Here is an 18,190-nt window from a genome sequence, read left to right on the forward strand (position 1 = left end):
AGGTAGATAAGTCCTTTGGAAGACAACTTGACAGGTTTGGGGGGGTTACACATATGCCTATCTGGCCTAGCTACCCCACTGTGTCACATTGAAATAAGCGCATCCATGTTCATAGTCTCTTTGTTGTGTATTTGTTGCACCTCCCAACAGTTTGATGATCTATATAGGTGAGCACTGTTCAACCATAAAGGGAATGAACTGTTGATGTGCACATGTGATCTCTTGGAGTCGGAGTTATAGGTGTCGTGAGACCCTGGAAACCAACCTCCTGCCCTTTCCAAGAGCTACAAGTGCTCTTGACTGCTGCGCTGTCTCTCCAGCCCCTCACACGGTGTCTCACCACTTTCAGAAAGAGCAGGCCCTTCAGGACAGTGTGGGCATTTGTTCTCCCTTTGTACCTCTTTTTACCTGTTGGAGGGGTGCTGGTGCTCAAGAAGGGCAGCCCACAAAGCAGAGCCTGTCAATGCTCCCTTCACAACTTCTGTCATACCTGGTGTGCAGGCCTCACTAAATCTCATTGGTTTTCTTGGAGTTGGAGAGCTGATGGCCACACCTCAAGCAAGCGAAGCTTCTAAACATGGTGTTCGTTCCCTAGAGATGCTGTAAGCCATTACCAGAGACTTAGTGACTTAAAAACATCATTTAGTCTGTCATAGCGCTGGAGGCCAGAAGTTCAAAATCGAGGCATGAGCAGGCTTGTGTTTCCTTTAGATGCATTAGGAGAGAATCCATCCTGTCTCTCTGGTTTCCTAGTTTGTGACTTACATAACTCCAGTTTCTACCCCCATCTTCACCTAGTCTTTCCCTACCCAACTGTTTCTGATTTAGGAGGGCCCAGCCTGAGTCCTGCATGCATTATGGTCCTGAATCCTTAATTATATCTGCAAAGACCCCTTTTTCCAAATAATCTCACATTCACAGGCTCTTGGTGTTAGGATGTGGGCAAACTGAAGGGGTACAGTGTCATTACTTCAACCAGGAACACCTTGAGAACACAGCCTGAGCCATCATTAGAACCCAGGAAGATCCCCTCAGGCTCTGGGGTGTTTCTGCTTCTGATCTTCTGCTTGGACCTCTCTGACATCCCAGTGAAGTCTGAAAGAACTGATCTGAGCTCTTTACCTTTTGACTCTAGTGGTGGCTCACAGCCTCAGGGCCATCTGTGGCCCACTTAACTCAATGATGTTGAAAGAAAGGAGTATTTACAGAATGCCTCATCTGTATTTCCACTTCCGTCTCAACACAGATGCTCTGAATTAGGTCATTATCTTCCACCTTATAAATAAGGTGGCTGTGAAACTCACACCTTGCTGGTTACGTGGCTAATAACTGGCAGGGTTTCAAAGCCTGATCACATTGTGCCTTTGTAGGGCTGGGTGGCAAGGCCAGGGAATGAGTGCACAGATCCATTGTCATTAGTCCTTCCTTCTATTAGAGGCCACTTTGTGTTAACTCATTGGTGGCACAATAGCGGCCCCCAGTGGCTTCAGCTACAAACTACATGATCAAGGCGATAGGTCAGGTTTTTTTTTTTTTTTCCTTTTACTTTGTTTCCATAGTAACTAGCCAACTCACCAGATATAGAATTAACCCATCTATAGTTTAAGGAGAAATGGCAGTTCTCTAAAGGACTGGGCTGTCTCTCTGGGGACCCAGATACCGATAGGCATGCAAGGCTCACAGTGTTAGCCATCTCAAGTGGGTCACCCCTCTGTAAGACCAGTTTCTAAAAGGAAAAAGACAAAGACGTGTGTTACACACGATTTCCCAGGCCAGAGTGAACTGAAACTGTGCTGGTTTGAGGGTGATCTTTGTCCCTGTGTGTTCCTCAGAATGGAATTACTTAGAAGTTGGAATTTGTATTAATACACAGTGAGTCTCATGTGTGTGCATCTGAGGAGAGACTGTGGGATCCCCCAGAAATGATGATGATAACTGTAACTGCAGAGCTCCTAGAACATAAAAATCTGTAATGAGGATGCCAGGTAGCTCTCACATTTAATCCCAGCATTTAGAAGACAGAGGCCAACCTGGCCTACATAGTAAATTCCAGGACAGACAGAGCTATCTAGCAAAACTGTCTTAAAGGGGGAAACAAGAAGCAGTGTATCGTAGAATGCATAGTACTGTGGTGTAATTCTTACCTAAGACTTCCCTTTGAAAGTGTCAACTTGATGCTTTTAAGGATAGTCACTGTGCTGTGTGCTCCTCCCCCCAGTCTCCAGAGGTCTCCATCACACTGAAAACAAGCACTGGGACGGCTGAACTGCACATAACCCAGCTTCTCTCCCAAAGCCCTGCCCACCTTCTATTGGCTTACTTCTCCCCTCCCCTTGGTGTTCTTTGAAGTAGACATTACAGGTATGGGGGCGGGGAGGAGGGTCTCACTGTGTATCTGAGAATGGCCTTTATCTTCCTCTGTAGTTGAGGAACTCCTGCTCTTTCGGTCTCCCTCTCCTGAGTGCTGGGATTACATATGTGCTACTATGCCATTTTATGAAGTGCTAGGGGTGTGCTCCTGCAGCTTTCATGCAAACACTTATTTTTTCATCTTTTTAAAAGATGTATTTTTAACTAAGTGTACGTGTATATAGAGGGACAGATGATCAGACATTAAAGGTCAGCTCTGGGATATATGAGACCCTGTCTCAAAGAATTTTAATTTTAAAAAAAAGACAGGGCCAGGGATTGTGGTGTATGGCTTTAATTCTAGCACTTGTGAGGCAAAGGTAGGAGGATCTCTGCAAGTTCAAGCCCAGCTTGTTCTACACCACATACTGAGTTCCAGACGGCCAAGACTAAATAAAAAGGGACTGGAGAAATGGCTGTGTGTAAGAGGGACCATGCTGCTATTGGTTTGGTTTGGTTCCCAGTATTCACATCAGGCAGCTTGTCAAAGTGTAACTCCAATTGCAGGGGATCTGAACACCTCTCCTGTAGTCACACAGTTCACATAGTTACAAATACACATAGTAACCCTGGAGTAGAAAGATGGGCATAAACACATGAAATGATGAATAGTGCCACCCTTCAGAGCCTGAGGCTCAGGGATGTGCTGGGAATGGCTACAGTGTGAGTTGTACAAGGGTCCACAGAAGGGGGGTGCTTTGAAAGCTGGAGGCCAAGTAGAGACTGTTGAGTCAGGAGGATGAGGGAGTTCCAGGTGAAAACATCCATATAAACCAAACCACACGTCCCACTAAGGGTCACTCAGACTTCTGCAGAATTCACTTGGACTTACTTTCTAATTGTTAAAGCACCTGACTCCAGAGAAAAACATTTCGGCCCAGAACACCAAAGACCAGCACAAGAATATTGGCCAGGAATTCCCTGAAGGTAAGTCTCTAGCTTTGGGGGTAAGCCCTGGACTGAAATCAGAGAAATAAAATTCATGGTGTGGAGTGGTCCAACTCTCCACCGATCCCATTCCACTTTAGCCATGCTGCTGCCACCTGGGATTTGGCTGCCTTCCACAGGGATTGAGGGACTTGGAGTAGCAACAGCATGCATTCCTACTTTAAAGCTACTCGATAGGACTTGTGCGTTGTACTTAGTATGTGCACATTAGCTTTTCCAGAGAAACGTGCATTCATTGACTGATATCCCCAGGGACCTACTCAGGAGGAATCTGCCAAGGCAAGACTCTGTAAATCTGCACCTGCGAGGTTGGGGATGTAGCTCAGTGTCAGAGTTTGCTTGCTTGTCAATACCCTGAGCTTGATCCTCCTCCCTGTTTGTTCTTCCAAACGTGGATCTACTACGGATAAGCTAATGGTGGTTCCCAGCCTTCCTGATACTGCCACCCTTTAATACAGTGCCTCGTGTTGTGGTGATCCCCAGCCATACAGTTATCTTCGTTGTTACTAATTAACTGTCATTTTGCCACTGTTATGAACCACAGTGTAAGTATCTGATGTGCGACCCGCAGGTTGCGAACCGCTGAGCTAAAGCATGTTCACGAGTGTCTAATTCCAGCACTTGGGTGTTAGAAGCAAGATGATCACTTTAAGGCTAGCCTGGGTTTCAAGAGAATCTGTCTGAACATCAACAACAAAAAGCTGCCTCTGTAGTAACTGCTTAGAACAATACCAGAGAGAGATTGAGTTGCTTATTGCCCGAAGCAAAGCTTGGTTTCAGAGAGGAACTTGGAATGCATATCACCTAGTTTGGGCGGAAAGTTAGATGTCTCCTATCATGGGAAGTCAGGCACTGAAATGTTTTCATCCGGAGAGGTGGAGCGGTAGAGTTAATTCAGAACGATGCCCCTGCCCCAACAATCTCTGTAGCATTGGCACAAATCTTCGGGAGTAAGATGAAATGGGCTTGTTCTCTCCTAGAATCCATCGGGCAAGCAGAAAACAAGAGGCTTAAGAGGGGCAGCCCCAACCATGGCAGGGAAGAATCGCGAGCTCTGGGCTCAGCAAGGGACCTGAGCCCGCCAAAATCCGCCACGCGCGACCGCGAGCTCACCGAGGCCTCCCTCACTGCTAGAGGATCGCAGACCCAAGCGGCCCACGGCAGGGCCCAGGCGGCAGACAGCGGCCTGGAGGTACCGCAGCGAGAGCAGGGCGGGTGCGGGCCTGAGCTACCACCGCCGGGTCCTCACCACCGCCTCCTCTGCTCCCGCAGGACTTGTGGCTACAGGAGGTCGCCAATCTGTCCGAGTGGCTGAATCCGGGACACAGGTCCTAAGCATTCGCTCTGAGACGCCCAGCAAGCCAAGGAAGCCCGGGACACGCGTGTCACGCCTTCTGTATTTCAATAAAGCCGCTCCAAGCACACAGTGTCAACTATAGTGCAAGGGGAGGGGCGCCCGGGGGACCCGGCAACTCGCGCCGCCGCCTGACGTCACCCGCGCCGTCGCGTCACTGCCGCGCGCCACGGCTCCGGGCGTGATGGCGGCGCTGGGCGGGGACGGGCTGCGTTTACTGTCGGTATCGCGGCCAGAGCGGCAGCCCGAGTCAGCCGCGCTGAGCGGCCCGGGCCCAGGGCTGTGCTGCTGGGTGTCTGTGTTCTCCTGCTTCAGCCTCGCCTGCTCCTACGTGGGCAGCCTCTACGTGTGGAAGAGCGAGCTGCCCAGGTGCGGGGGATGCGCGCGCGGCCGCGATCTGCGCCCTCGTGGGGCGGGGCTGCGGGCGGAGCTTGGGCCGGACGGGGGTGGGGCCGCGTTGGCGTGTTGCTGCAGGCCCCCTGGAACTTACTGTCCCTTTCCCTAGGGACCACCCCGCTGTTATCAAGCGGCGTTTCACCAGTGTCCTGGTAGTGTCCAGCTTGTCCCCTCTTTGCGTGCTGCTCTGGAGGGAACTCACTGGCATCCAGGTGCGAAGGAGGTGGGGCACAGGGCAGCTAGGGGAAGAATCTAGATTTTTGTGGGAGGGAACATCACTGATGCCCCCTTTCCTGTGGCTCAGCCAGGCACATCACTGCTTACCTTGATGGGCTTCAGACTGGAGGGCATTTTCCCAGCAGCGCTGCTGCCCCTGCTGCTAACTATGGTGAGTCCTGCTTTATTTTTCCAACTCTGTTGACACTAGTGTAATGACGTGCCCTGCTTGGGTACAGCATTTGGCAGATGGAAGACAGGAATTATGATGTGGCCCCCTAAGCCCCTGGTGTACATGGCTGGGAAACCCTAGAACTCAGGAAACCTGAGGTCTGGTGAGGCTGACCAAGGGCATAGGTGTGGGCAAGGTCATTGGATTGTGGTAAAAGGCTTTCATTTTATGTTTGCCTCCCCCCAGATCCTTTTCCTGGGTCCACTGATGCAGCTCTCTATGGATTGCCCGTGTGACCTGATAGATGGGCTGAAGGTTGTCCTGGGTGAGTCTTCAAGACTGAGGAAAAGGTAGGCACAGGCAGTCCAGAACACTGGGGAAAGGAGTCAGTGAGATGGTGTGATCTGGACTGAAGAGGTGAGATGTCACCTCTCAGCGTGTGTTTCCACATCAGTAAAATGGATTACATTGCTGGGTACCCTGTAAGTGTGATACTCAAGGAGGCCTTTCTGGACCCCAAACAGCACTTGATATGGGCCAGACAGCATCTTCCCCTGCTCTCCCATCATTTGGCTTCCCCAAAGATTGGCCTTGGTTAAATTTGGGTGCCTCTGGGATTTACTGTGACTCCCTCATCTACTGCTGCCTTCCCTAACTGCTGTCAGTCATCTCAAGCCGTTGTAATTCGGTCTGATAAGGCTGGTTCCCTTCCCCATTCTGATTCTGTTTCTCCTAAACTGATTTTGGCTAGAGTAAACCTGTGGGAGAGGGCCCAGATGTCTCTAGTAACCAAGCACTCACTGCTTATCCTGAACATTCCCTCTAGCCCCTCGTTCTTGGGCCCGCTGCCTCACAGACATGCGCTGGCTACGAAACCAAGTTATTGCACCGCTGACAGAGGAGCTGGTGTTCAGGGCTTGCATGCTGCCCATGCTAGCGCCGTGCACAGGTCTGGGCCCTGCTGTGTTCACCTGCCCACTCTTTTTTGGAGTCGGTGAGTCTAGCCCGTCCAGCAATGATGTTCCCAGCATGAGGGCTAAAAATGGGGCTTTGGGTGAGGGGGAGCTAGGTAGCAAGCCAGAGGCATATGTGGTTTTCACCTTCCTCCCAGCCCATTTTCACCACATTATTGAGCAGCTGCGCTTCCGCCAAAGCAGTGTGGGAAATATCGTCTTGTCTGCAGGTGAGGCCTGGAGAGCTCCAGAGGCAGTCAAGGGGTGGGGTGCTCTGATGTCCCTCATAGACACTCTGCAGAAAGGGTTGGAGCTATAAGTATTGGACGGGGCCCACTAATTACGGAAGGTGGGGTACAGAGAACAGCCACACATAATGGGCAGGCAGCCACTGCCAAGGGGAATGGGTGGACTCTGGCTGTGGGATGTGCAGTGCTGGGGTAGGGTGGGCATGCAGTTGTGGTCACTCGCAGCCTCCATCTCCAGCGTTCCAGTTCTCCTACACCGCTGTCTTCGGTGCTTATACAGCTTTCCTCTTCATCCGCACAGGTTGGTCCTCGGCCTTTCATGGGTCTCCAGGGGCCCACAGATGTGGGTGGGAGAAGGGGGACACTGGATGCAACTGTTTCTTTTACCACATTCCTAGAGACAGTCTAAGCCAGGGCCCTCAGCTTCTTAAGATCTGAGAGGTGGAAGCAGAGGTTATAACATGGGGGCAGATGAGTATGTGGCGTTGGGGGGGGCGGGTCACTAACTAGAAGGGCCAGTGGGGGGGGGGGAGCTGCTTCACATGTTGTGCCCTCTCTCTCCAGGACACCTGATAGGGCCGGTTCTCTGCCACTCTTTCTGCAACTACATGGGCTTCCCTGCAGTGTGTGCAGCCCTGGAGCATCCACAGAAGTGGCCACTGCTGGCAGGCTATGCCCTTGGTGTGGGACTTTTCCTGCTTCTGCTTCAACCCCTGACAGACCCCAAGCTCTATGGCAGCCTTCCTCTTTGTTTGCTTTTGGAACGAACGGGGGCCTCAGAGACCCTACTGTGCTCCTGACGGTCACTCTTCTGTGCACTCCAGTGAACTCTGATGGGCTCTCCAGCCCCTCCTTACCAAGGAATACTGCAAGGGAGGGACTGGCTGGGGTCCCCGAGATCTCAGGAATTTTTGTAGGGGATTGAAGCCAGAGCTAGTTGACTCCCAGGGACCAAGAGAAAGGAGCAGATATCCAAAGGGTGCAGCCCCTCTCGAAGGGGGATGAGCAGCAACTGGAGGGGAGGGGACAAGGCAAATCCTAGGAGCTGTGGACTCTCTCTTTGGACTGATGCTTCCCTGGCTCCTTTGCGTCCCCCCTCCCCCCTTGAAAAGCTGCTCGGTGGGTTTATTTATAAAACCCCTCCTCTCAACTTCCCAGGGTTTTCTCATTGTCTTTTTGCATCAAGACTTTGTATTGGGATATTAAAGAGATTTAACTTGGGTAACATGGTCTTGGAACCTTGGGACTCTGTGTATTTGGGACTATGTATACTGTCCCAGCTACCTGGGCAGGTAAGCCTGGCAGGCAGCTCCCAACAGTAGAGGATAGGACTGGTCCAAGCACCCCGTGAACACTAGACAGACAGGCTTGCGGGGTCTACTTTACCAAGGTCTAGGAAGTTTAAAGAAAAAAAAAAAAAAAAAAGCAGCAGCAGATCTGGCCTAGATCCATGGGAGTTTGAGAGAAATATACCACACTGTCACTAGGGTGGGGTAGACTGTACATGACCTAGTGTGGAGGGCAAGGGAAGGCCACTTTTATTGAGCAAATTTCCCAGGACCTGTGAATTAGGTCTTCCCTCTACCCCCAGAGGTAGAACCCCTAAACCACCTCCCCCAGGTACAAGGCCACCTACTGTACACCTGTAGTCTCCCACGAGGAGCAGACCCTTATTTGGCAAGAGATGAATATGTGAGCAACTACCTGCCAGTAAGAAAAGGACAAATAGCTGAAGGGAATGGGCGGGCCATTGCAGGTAGTGTGTATGCTGTCCCATGGGACAGGACCTCAAGGGCCTGGCCTTCCTACTCTCAGGTACTGGCTGGCCTGGGCCTGCCCTGGCTGCACAGCTTCTGTTGAGAGGCTTGGGGTAGGGTTGACCAGGCTGCCAGGCTGGAGTGAGATCACTCGATCTCTAGGATGAGGTCGTCGCCTTCCAGAGTCATGTCCTTGGTAACATGAACCTTTCGGATAGTGCCCTCCATGGGCGAAGTCACCACAGTCTCCATCTTCATGGCGCTGAGCACACAGAGGGGCTGGCCCTTAGCCACCTTGTCCCCTGCTGCCACCTTGATGTCTATGACCTTCCCAGGCATCGGGGCCCCAATTTGGCCCTTCACATCCTTCAAAGCCTTGGGATGGAAGTGCATCTCCTGCAAACAGGACAGAGACGACATAAGACAGCAGGTCAGGCCAATCCCTACCACCTGACTGGCTCTGGTGGTACTATACCTTCATGGCCTGGGTGTCTTTAACCAGAATGGATCGAAGCTGCCCATTGAGTTCAAAGAACACCTGCCTCTGGCCAGCACGGTTCAGGTCGCTTACAGCCAGGGCTTTGATGTGCAGGGTCTTGCCCCGTTCCAGCTCAACCTGCAGAGAAGGCAGACCACAGAAGGCAGAGTAAGTCATGACCACAGGCCCTGGATCGCACAGGTGTGTGTGAGGAGAGCCCAGCCCTGGTCACACAGGACTGTTTCTGCTCTCCAGCTCACAAAGCTGTGCATAGCGTTTGGGAGCTGTATGACAGGGCTACTGTAGGCCCTGGGGCTGAATGAAGACAAACACAAGAACCACTGACCTCAAACTCCTCTGCAATTTTGGGTCCTTGAAGAAAGAGACGAGTATTAAGGCTATCCAGGGGGCCAAAGGTAGCCGTGAAGTCTTTAAATTGAGCAAAGACATCGGGGTACATGGCTGCAGAGAGGACGTCCTCTGGGGTCACCTCCTCCCCATGCCTATCAATCAGGTCCTTCTCCAGCTCCTTCAGGTTCAGGGGAGGGAGGGAGGCTCCAGGCCGCCCCTCTATTCTTGGCAGGTCCTTTAGCACCTGAAGAGCAAGCAGAGGGTCAGGCCAGGTTCTTGTACTCAGCCCCTGTCTCATCATGATGCACCTTCCCTACCTTAGAGCGAAAGGGCTCCGGGAAACCCCCATGGGGAATGCCAATGTAGCCCTGCAGGAACTCCACCACAGAGCGGGGGAAGGACAGCTCTTCTGCCTGAGCTTCTGCCTCTGCCCGGCTCAACCCATTCTGCACCATAAACTGGGCCAGGTCCCCCACAATCTTGGAGGATGGTGTCACCTGAAGAGAAAAGATCTCTGGTAATAAGGATGCTAGGCCCAGAGGCAGTAGCACTGCGTGCAGGGTCATTAGGTAAGGACCCTGCTCACCTTGATGAGGTCCCCCAGCATCTGGTTAGCCTCCACATAGGCCTTCTTGACCTCCTTGAACTTGGAGCCAAGCCCCATGCTATGGGCCTGGAAGTGCAGGTTGGTGTACTGGCCCCCTGGAATCTCATTCTCATACACGTCGGAGTTGCCAGACTTCATGGTAGCCGTGCAATCGAAGGCTGCGTACAGTCCCCGAGCCCCTTCCCAGTACTCACTGTAGTCAAACACACGCTCCAGGGGTACCTCTGCAGGGAAGCTAGAGTCAGGAGAGCTTGGCAATGTTCCAGTACTCCCAGGGGTCCTTTCCAGAACTCAGCGTTAGCTCAGATCTCATCTCAAATTTGGGTGGGAGGAGGCAGCGGCCAGGCCAGAGTGAGGCATCTGACTGCCAGGCTTCGCTGGGATTATTCATGACTTTGAAAGGGGCGTGGCCCTAAGTTGTTCCTCTGTCCTACCTGTGTCCAAAGGAGTCCCTTTGGTACAGGCCACCAGGGCCCCCATGCTTGGCTGTGAGGTCATCCCAGACATGGAGTCTACTGCCACGTCCACAACATCAGCCCCTGCTTGTGCACAGGCCAGCATGGCTGCCACACCTGCCCCTGATGTATCATGGGTATGGATGTGCAGTGGGAGGTCGGGGAATCGGTCCCGGAGGGAGCTGACCAGCATGGTGCAGGCGGCAGGCTTCAGCAGGCCCGCCATGTCCTGAAAAAGTGAAGAGGAGAAGGAATTATGGTGAGGAGGGACCTGATGCGTTCCTGTATTGCAGGCCACAGTGGGTATCGTGGGAGGGTGAGAGGAAGAGACGGGTAAAAGGCCCTGGTACCTTAATGCACAGGATGTGAGTGCCAGCTCGCACCAGTTCTTCAGCTAAGCCCATGTAGTACTCCAGTGAGTATTTAGTGCGACTAGGGTCAGCCACGTCCCCCGTGTACGAGATGGCAGCCTCCACCACGCCCCCAGCACTGCCTGCTGCTTCCATGCCCAGCAGCATGTTTGGCAAGTAGTTGAGGGAGTCAAAGACTCGGAAGACGTCCATACCATTCTCTTTGGCCACCTCACAGAACCTGGCAGGTGAGAAAAATCGGTGAATTCTTCCTGACTTCCTGTACCTCCTTCTCTAGGTCCTGGCCCCTAGGGAATGAAGTGTGGCCTGGCAGGGGAGTGGGTATTTCAAACTGTGAGCAAGGCCTTTTCCAGGACAGCCTGGACCAAGTGACTGGCACTGGCAGAGCCATCCAGCCTGACTGAGCCTGGAGGACAGTAAGATTCTTAGCAAGGAAGGGTAGCTGAGGAGGAGAACGCTGAGCAGAGAGCCCTCAGGCCGTTTCAACCCCAGTTCTGTGCTGTGACTCCTGGGACAAGTCCTCTCCCTCAGTGTTTGCTGCCACAGAGACCCAGAAGCCCTAACTGCTCTGCCTCTGAAATTCTGTTTGGTCCCCAGAGGATACAGCCAAAGACTCTCTGGAGCCCACTGCTGTGTGGTCTCAGCAGACCCAGGCTTACTTGAAGACCACGTTGTCAGGGTAGTTGGTGTAGCCCACAGCATTGGCCCCCCTCAGTAGCATCTGGAACGGGATGTTGGGGATAAGCTCCCGGAGCTCCTGGAGCCGCCGCCAGGGGCACTCATACAGGAAGCGCATGGCAACATCGAACGTGGCGCCTCCCCAGTTCTCCATGCTGAAGAGCTTGTTGAAGTTGTGGGCAACATAGGGCGCAATCTTTTTGAGATCATGTGTGCGCACTCTAGTGGCCAGCAGTGACTGGTGGGCATCCCGGAAGGTTGTGTCCATCAACAGCAGCCCCTGGTGATTCCGCACAGCTCGGGCGAAGCCCTCTGGCCCCTCTCGTAGAAGGATGTCCCTGAAACCAGCTGGAGGTGGGCCTAGGGTAGACAAGAACATCAACGCCTATCCTACGGCAGCAACCTCCCTTTGCGATGTTAAAAATGGACCTCAACCTACCTATGGGCACCACAGGAACAGCAGGGTCCACAGGACTAGGGCTCACATTGACAGGGATTGGAGTGGTAGGGCCATTCACCATGACATGTCCTGGGGAGAAAGCGGGCACTGGGTCAGGGCTGCTCGGAGGAGTCCAGGGCAGCAGTGTGAGTAGTGGGTTCTGGGAAGGGGGCTTTCTCCAGGACACCTGGGCCTCTTGGGTCTAGGCAGTGGAAACCTAATAAGGGGCATGTGGACAGAAAGGAGGGTGCAGGACCTTAACAAGGGCAGGGGTACAGGGTGGGAGATAAGAAAAAGTCAGCAGGAAAGAGAAGGGCGGCGCAGGCAGACCGAGGTAATGCAGCAACTTCTGGGCCCGGTTCTGTGCAGGCCGGAGCTGGAACAGCTCCGGGTTCTCATCGATGAACTGGGTGTCCACTGTGCCTGCCAGGAACTGCTGGTTGTTGAGAACATTCTGCAGGAAGGGGATGTTGGTCTGCAAGACAGAGGCGGAGGGAGGGGTCACTAGGCAGCTTGAGGGAGGGAACGGGAGACTCCAGGTGCTCCTCTGGAGCACTGAGGCTTCCCCCACCTCACCAGCATTCCTCCAGCAATCCCTGAAGTTGCCAGGGGCTAGATGCACACCCTCCATCTTTACTCACCCCAGAACATATGCCAATGCCATCCCCTCATGATTGAGTCCTCACACTAAGATCTAACACCTCCCGTGGCCTAGAACCTTGCTCCGGGAGCAGCACACAGCACCCTTTAGCCCCTGCCAGCCACGCTTCTTGAACCCATTTTCATGAGACCACCTCCTGCTAATTCCAAAGGCATCCTCCCATCTTCTTGCTCACAGCTCCCACCTAGACACTCTCTCCTGACCTCGTCTTCTACCCTTCCACTTCTCACATGCTACTGTCCTTAGGACACCCTGATCAGGACCTGCTGCTCCTGTGACAGCCTCTGTCTCCGGAGCCAAGTGGACCATCTCCAGTACATCTGCACTCCCATGGAGCTCAGCAAGCCCTGCATCCCATGCTCCCAGCCTATCTGCTAGATGGATACCTTGCCCTCTACCCTGCCTATCCATCTTTTCCTGTGTGGCTGGGCATGCTGGACCCCTGTCTCATGACAAATCCTGTACTCTTAATGTCTTCTGCTCAACCCACACATTTCCCCCAAGCTGCCTCTATACAGTCACCCTTGCCCACCAGCTTCTGATAGGGAGTCATTAATGATTACAAAGCAGGACCCAGCTGTCAGGGCCTTGCATCTGCTTGTCTCCTGGAAACTTGCCCATGCACCCTCCCCTAAAAGGGACCAAAGCATGGCACTTAACTGTAAAACCATCTGAAGAACCCAGGGCTGCATAAGGGTGAGAAGGACCCTCAAAGTCCCCAGCCACCACGCAGATTCCTCCCCTTTGCGACTACTGGACCTCCCACCATTGCCTCTGCTGGGAAGCTCCCTGGCAGTAGGAACAGGGCCAGGAACCACCTGGCTTCCACAACAGGCTAACACATGGCAGATACTAGAATACGTGTATATTTGGAGTGAATGGGAACTCTAGAGAAAGAAAAAGAAGTACCTGCCACCACCTCATGTCACAGATGACCAAAGATCCAAATTATTTTTGCAACAGCTCGGGTGTCCCAGCAACAAACCAAGCATTGGCTTCCAGCTGCAAGGACTTAGGCCCCTCAAGCTGCAGGGTTTCCTTAGGTGTGAATGGTACAGGCAATTAACAGCCCTGGGTCTCCATGAGAAAAGCGCTTCTGTAGTTAAGTAACTTGCTCAAGGCTGTGCAGCTGTACCAGGCAGGACTAAAATCCAATCTCTTTCTCCCCTAGTTCCTGCCACCCACGCACTCCTTAGATTCAGGTATGGAGGGAGGGGAAGAGGAAGATGGGGTCCAGGTAGCCTGGGACGAGAAGATGCCCCGCAGGAGGTGGTAACTTCCTATCCCAACTAAGTGAAAGCACTCCTGGGAGACAAACACGATACCCAACTAGGCTCTGAGTCCACCTCACATTTTAGAGCGTCCGGACCACACTCCCGAGGAGGAGGCCCCTCTGGAGAGGGGAGGCGGAGCTATGACACGGAGAGGACCACTGACGCACAGCTTCAAACAGCGTGCCACAGCCAGCCTGCTGGGAAACCGCGCAGCACAGACCAATCCAGCCGGAGGCGGAGGCCGGTTGGCTGGGGAGCGCCCGGCAGGGCGGGAGGGAGACGGAGCAGAGGAGGGAGGGGCGCGGTGGGGCGGGGCACGACGCCAGTCCCCTGGCCAAGCCCTCAGGCCCCACCCGCAGAAGCCCTGTTGGGGGCGCCACCCCAGCCCGCACCCCCCCTCCAGGGCCCGGGCCTGTGGGGGATTCTTCACGTGACGCGGTGATGCAGAACGGTTGTGACCTTCAGTGTGTGTCTGCGAACGCGGGGGTCCCAGTAACAGTGCGGGTTTGCACCCGGCCCTGCCCGTGGGTGCGGGAATGTGGGCATATGTGGGCGTGTTGGGGAGGGTGCCCAGAGACATGTGACAAAGACCCGTCTTTGGGAGATGGTAAAGAGGCCTAGAGCTGGCGCTTTGTCTGGTTGTCTGCAGAGCCGCGGCGCCCGCCTGAGCGGTTGCAGGATGCTTGGGCGCCAGGGTGGCCGAGGGCGCGCGCGCCCGTGCCAGGGTGAGTGCGCTGCGGCAGCGCCGTGGGGCAGAGCGGAGGGTTTGGCCGGGCCTCGGGCGTGACTGGGCGCCACCCGTGGGCGCTGCAGTGGCCGCGTGTCCCCGTGACCTCCCGAGCCCGGCTGGGGCCCGGGTGGATCCTTGTGCCCCTCCCGGTCCACCTTCCACGTGCGTGTTCGCGGCGCGCGCGTCCGCCAGCGCGCACCCGCCTGCCTGTCGCCGCCGCCGCCACCGCGAACGGCGCGGAGAAAAGGTGCCGGGAGCCGAGAGAGCCGGGGCCGAGGGCCCGAGCGCCATGGGCCGGAGGGCGCGCGGCTGGCGGGCCCGGCCTCGCCCCGGCGAGAGAGCGGCCTGGAGTCGGCAGGGGCCGGCTGGGTCCGCGGGGAGGCCAGCCCGCGCCCCCTGAGCGACGGACACCAGGTGAGCCCCCCCTCCCCCGCCCCGACAGGGCTCAGAGGGAGGCCCGCCCGGGGAGGAGCCACAGTCCACGCCAGGGATTTGGGGGACGCCATCCTCTGCCACGAAGGGGAAGGCAGGGAGGGGGGAGGGGGCTAGCCATTCCAGAGGATGCCAGAAGGAAGTTCCCGGACCCTCCCTGCTCTTGGCCCTCCTCCACTTCCTGCCTCAGGCCTTACCTTGTTCCCAGTACCTGGACTCCCTTCAACTGCTTGGGAAATGTGACCTTTACTCTGGGGGGGGCCCTAGTCTGCAGCCCCAGCCATCTTTTCTCCCTGGGGTCCTCTGTGAGCCTCTTACCCAAACCTTCCCCGGTTCAGACTCTGGAAACTGGTTCCTGGGACTGTGCCCTGGGCACAAGTGGGCACGTGCCCTAGCCCCACCTGTGCCTGGGGCTGCGGCCCTTTCCCACAGGGCACTCACCATGGCCCCGCCGCTCCTATTGCTGCTGCTGGCCAGTGGAGCCGCTGCCTGCCCGCTACCCTGTGTGTGCCAGAACCTGTCGGAGTCACTCAGCACCCTTTGTGCCCACCGAGGCCTGCTGTTTGTGCCACCCAACGTGGACAGGCGCACAGTTGAACTGCGCCTGGCCGACAACTTCATCCAGGCCCTGGGACCACCTGACTTCCGCAACATGACAGGGCTGGTGGACCTAACATTGTCTCGAAATGCCATCACCCGCATTGGGGCTCGCTCCTTTGGGGACCTGGAGAGCCTGCGCTCCTTGCACCTGGATGGCAACAGGCTGGTGGAGCTGGGCAGCAGCAGCCTGCGGGGGCCTGTCAACCTTCAGCATCTCATTCTCAGTGGCAATCAACTGGGCCGCATCGCCCCCGGGGCCTTCGACGACTTCCTTGACAGTCTCGAGGACCTGGATGTGTCCTATAACAACCTCCGGCAGGTTCCCTGGGCTGGCATAGGCTCCATGCCTGCCCTGCATACCCTGAACCTGGACCATAACCTCATCGATGCACTACCCCCAGGTGTCTTTGCTCAGCTCAGCCAGCTCTCCCGCCTTGACCTCACCTCCAACCGCCTGGCCACCCTGGCACCTGATCCACTCTTCTCCCGAGGCCGGGATGCTGAGGCCTCACCTTCTCCCCTGGTGCTGAGTTTCAGCGGGAACCCACTGCACTGCAACTGTGAGCTGCTGTGGCTGCGGCGGCTGGCCCGGCCCGATGACCTGGAAACCTGCGCTTCTCCACCAACCCTGGCAGGCCGCTACTTCTGGGCAGTGCCTGAGGGAGAGTTCTCCTGTGAGCCTCCGCTGATTGCCCGGCACACACAGCGCCTGTGGGTGCTAGAGGGCCAGCGGGCCACCCTCCGGTGCAGGGCCCTTGGTGACCCTGTACCTACCATGCACTGGGTTGGCCCTGATGACAGGCTGGTTGGCAACTCTTCTCGAGCCTGGGCTTTCCCCAATGGGACCCTAGAGATTGGGGTGACGGGCGCTGGAGATGCAGGAGCCTATACCTGCATTGCCACCAACCCCGCTGGTGAGGCCACAGCCCGAGTGGAGCTCCGGGTACTGGCCTTGCCCCATGGTGGGAACACCAGTGCTGAGGGGGGCCGTCCTGGGCCTTCGGACATTGCTGCTTCTGCTAGAACTGCTGCCGAAGGCGAGGGAACTTTAGAATCTGAACCAGCAGTGCAAGTGACGGAGGTGACTGCCACCTCTGGCCTGGTGAGCTGGGGCCTGGGGCGGCCAGCTGACCCAGTGTGGATGTTCCAAATCCAGTACAACAGCAGCGAGGATGAGACCCTCATCTACCGGTGAGGATGGGCCTTGCACACGCCCTTCAGCCTGCTTTGTTCACTGCGCCTCCCTCCCTGCTCAACCTGTATCCCCAGGGTCTGCCTGTTCCCCCTCCAGGCCTGTGCCTGCTCCTCTACTTCTAAACTCTTGGCTTGGGCAGAGGAATGTGGCTGCTTTTATAAGGGGTCTCAGGTAAGGCTGTGTGTGCCAGCCTTCCTAACCATCAGTGATAGCAGCTTGGGTGTCTGCTAAAGCACCCGACCCCCACCCTGGGTATTTCTGCCTCTGTTTGGTTCCATCCCCCACCCCAACCCCTCTTACCTGAGGCCTGTGTCTGCACATGCCCCACCCATCTCTGCCCTGACACTGGTGGTACACATGGATGCCTGCCATTGCTTCTGCTTTCCTGAGGAAGCGCAGGCCTGTGTGTATGGACAGGGCCTTACAGGCCTCAGGGGCTGTCCAGGGCAAACCTGAAAGATGGGGATGGGGGCTGTACCCCACCCTGGGGCTCTGACCACCTGCCCTTGCCTGCAGGATTGTACCAGCCTCCAGCCACCACTTCCTGCTGAAGCACCTGGTTCCCGGTGCTGACTACGACCTCTGCCTGCTGGCCCTGTCACCTGCTGCTGGGCCCTCCGACCTCACGGCCACTAGACTGCTGGGCTGTGCCCACTTCTCTACGCTACCAGCCACCCCCCTGTGCCATGCCCTACAGGCCCATGTGCTGGGCGGGACCCTGACTGTGGCAGTGGGGGGCGTCCTAGTGGCTGCCTTACTGGTCTTCACTGTGGCCTTGCTGGTTCGGGGCCGGGGAGCTGGGAATGGCCGCCTCCCACTCAAACTCAGCCATGTCCAATCCCAGACCAATGGTGGCACCAGCCCCATGCCCAAGAGCCACCCACCACGGAGCCCTCCACCTCGTCCTCAGCGCAGCTGCTCCCTGGACCTAGGAGACACCGGAGGATGCTACGGGTATGCCAGGCGCCTGGGAGGAGCCTGGGCCCGGCGGAGCCACTCTGTACATGGGGGGCTGCTGGGAGCTGGGTGTCGGGGGGTGGGGGGCAGTGCGGAGCGGCTGGAGGAGAGCGTGGTGTGACAGAAAGGGCAGCCTCTTATGTGCCCTGAGGAAGGAGCAGTGCCACTGTTGGGCCCAGGTGGCAGCACCCAGCCTGGGTGGGCAGCACGGCCCTGGGTCCCATTCTGCTTTTTATCCTCAGTACCTCAGGCCCCCATGTACTTGGTGGGACAGCAAACCCTTTCCTTGGTTTTGGCCTCCAGACTAAAGGGACAGGTCCCACCAACAGGTGCTCAGAGCCACCAAGGCAGGGGCTGCAGCCACCAAGAGGGAGTCTTGTTTCTATTTATAATAAAATTGTTGGGGACACTTCAGTGTTGGTTTTTCGTCTCATCCTGCTTGGTCTCTGGGAGGGAGGAAGGGAGGCTGTTAGGGGTCCACAGGTGAGCGTAGGTGTCAAGGCTAAAAG

The 18,190-nt window shown here is 55.7% G+C and overlaps 4 protein-coding genes across 11 annotated transcripts in view; 3 read left to right on the forward strand and 1 right to left on the reverse strand.

Annotated features, from left to right (window-relative positions):
* The window catches only part of Top6bl (TOP6B like initiator of meiotic double strand breaks), a 74,044-nt gene extending 69,372 nt beyond the window's left edge, over positions 1-4,672 (forward strand). The window contains exons 14-15 of the mRNA XM_021151260.3: positions 3,258-3,336; positions 4,338-4,672. Coding sequence (XP_021006919.2) covers positions 3,258-3,336; positions 4,338-4,672 — 414 coding nt within the window. The remainder of the gene's footprint in view (positions 1-3,257; positions 3,337-4,337) is intronic.
* A 211-nt stretch (positions 4,673-4,883) lies between these two features.
* Positions 4,884-7,921, forward strand: Rce1 (Ras converting CAAX endopeptidase 1). Of its 3 annotated transcripts, none has more exons than XM_021151265.3 (8): positions 4,884-5,080; positions 5,217-5,319; positions 5,412-5,495; positions 5,742-5,820; positions 6,322-6,489; positions 6,607-6,678; positions 6,922-6,997; positions 7,261-7,921. In XM_021151265.3, exons 1-8 carry the CDS (start codon positions 4,896-4,898, stop codon positions 7,619-7,621), a joined length of 1,128 nt encoding a protein of 375 aa, XP_021006924.1. In that variant the 5' UTR covers positions 4,884-4,895; the 3' UTR covers positions 7,622-7,921. The 3 variants fall into 3 exon arrangements, with proteins under 3 accessions (XP_021006924.1, XP_021006925.1, XP_021006926.1); XM_021151266.3 differs by having other exon boundaries at positions 6,935-6,997; XM_021151267.3 differs by having other exon boundaries at positions 4,916-5,080; positions 5,416-5,495.
* Positions 7,922-8,211: 290 nt separating this feature from the next.
* Positions 8,212-18,190, reverse strand: part of Pc (pyruvate carboxylase) — a 108,858-nt gene continuing 98,879 nt past the window's right edge. For all 5 annotated transcript variants that reach the window (XM_021151256.2, XM_085834189.1, XM_021151255.3 and 2 more), the window contains 10 exons: positions 12,163-12,307; positions 11,833-11,922; positions 11,375-11,753; positions 10,695-10,935; positions 10,324-10,573; positions 9,869-10,113; positions 9,600-9,779; positions 9,278-9,526; positions 8,929-9,069; positions 8,212-8,849 (listed from right to left, as the gene is read on the reverse strand). In XM_021151256.2, the coding sequence (XP_021006915.1) occupies positions 8,601-8,849; positions 8,929-9,069; positions 9,278-9,526; positions 9,600-9,779; positions 9,869-10,113; positions 10,324-10,573; positions 10,695-10,935; positions 11,375-11,753; positions 11,833-11,922; positions 12,163-12,307 (2,169 nt within the window). In that variant the 3' untranslated portion in view covers positions 8,212-8,600. The remainder of the gene's footprint in view (positions 8,850-8,928; positions 9,070-9,277; positions 9,527-9,599; positions 9,780-9,868; positions 10,114-10,323; positions 10,574-10,694; positions 10,936-11,374; positions 11,754-11,832; positions 11,923-12,162; positions 12,308-18,190) is intronic.
* Lrfn4 (leucine rich repeat and fibronectin type III domain containing 4) lies at positions 14,700-18,083 on the forward strand. 2 transcript variants are annotated; one of them, XM_021151262.3, is made up of 3 exons: positions 14,700-14,911; positions 15,362-16,720; positions 17,241-18,083. In XM_021151262.3, exons 2-3 carry the CDS (start codon positions 15,372-15,374, stop codon positions 17,800-17,802), a joined length of 1,911 nt encoding a protein of 636 aa, XP_021006921.1. In that variant the 5' UTR covers positions 14,700-14,911; positions 15,362-15,371; the 3' UTR covers positions 17,803-18,083. The 2 variants fall into 2 exon arrangements, with proteins under 2 accessions (XP_021006921.1, XP_021006923.1); XM_021151264.3 differs by lacking the exon at positions 14,700-14,911 and having other exon boundaries at positions 15,204-16,720.

Source organism: Mus caroli, unplaced genomic scaffold (genome assembly GCF_978045245.1).
Source record: "Mus caroli unplaced genomic scaffold, Mus_caroli_1 scaffold_20, whole genome shotgun sequence".
Classification (NCBI taxonomy): Eukaryota; Metazoa; Chordata; class Mammalia; order Rodentia; family Muridae; genus Mus; species Mus caroli.

Coding starts and splice junctions, on each gene's coding strand:
- Lrfn4 (XM_021151262.3), top strand. CDS start 15,372: ATGGCCCCGCCGCTCCTATTGCTGCTGCTGGCCAGTGGAGCCGCTGCC. Junction 16,721..17,240: donor GATGAGACCCTCATCTACCG/GTGAGGATGGGC, acceptor CCTTGCCTGCAG/GATTGTACCAGCCTCCAGCC.
- Rce1 (XM_021151265.3), top strand. CDS start 4,896: ATGGCGGCGCTGGGCGGGGACGGGCTGCGTTTACTGTCGGTATCGCGG. Junction 5,821..6,321: donor TGGGCTGAAGGTTGTCCTGG/GTGAGTCTTCAA, acceptor CATTCCCTCTAG/CCCCTCGTTCTTGGGCCCGC. Junction 6,998..7,260: donor TTTCCTCTTCATCCGCACAG/GTTGGTCCTCGG, acceptor CTCTCTCTCCAG/GACACCTGATAGGGCCGGTT.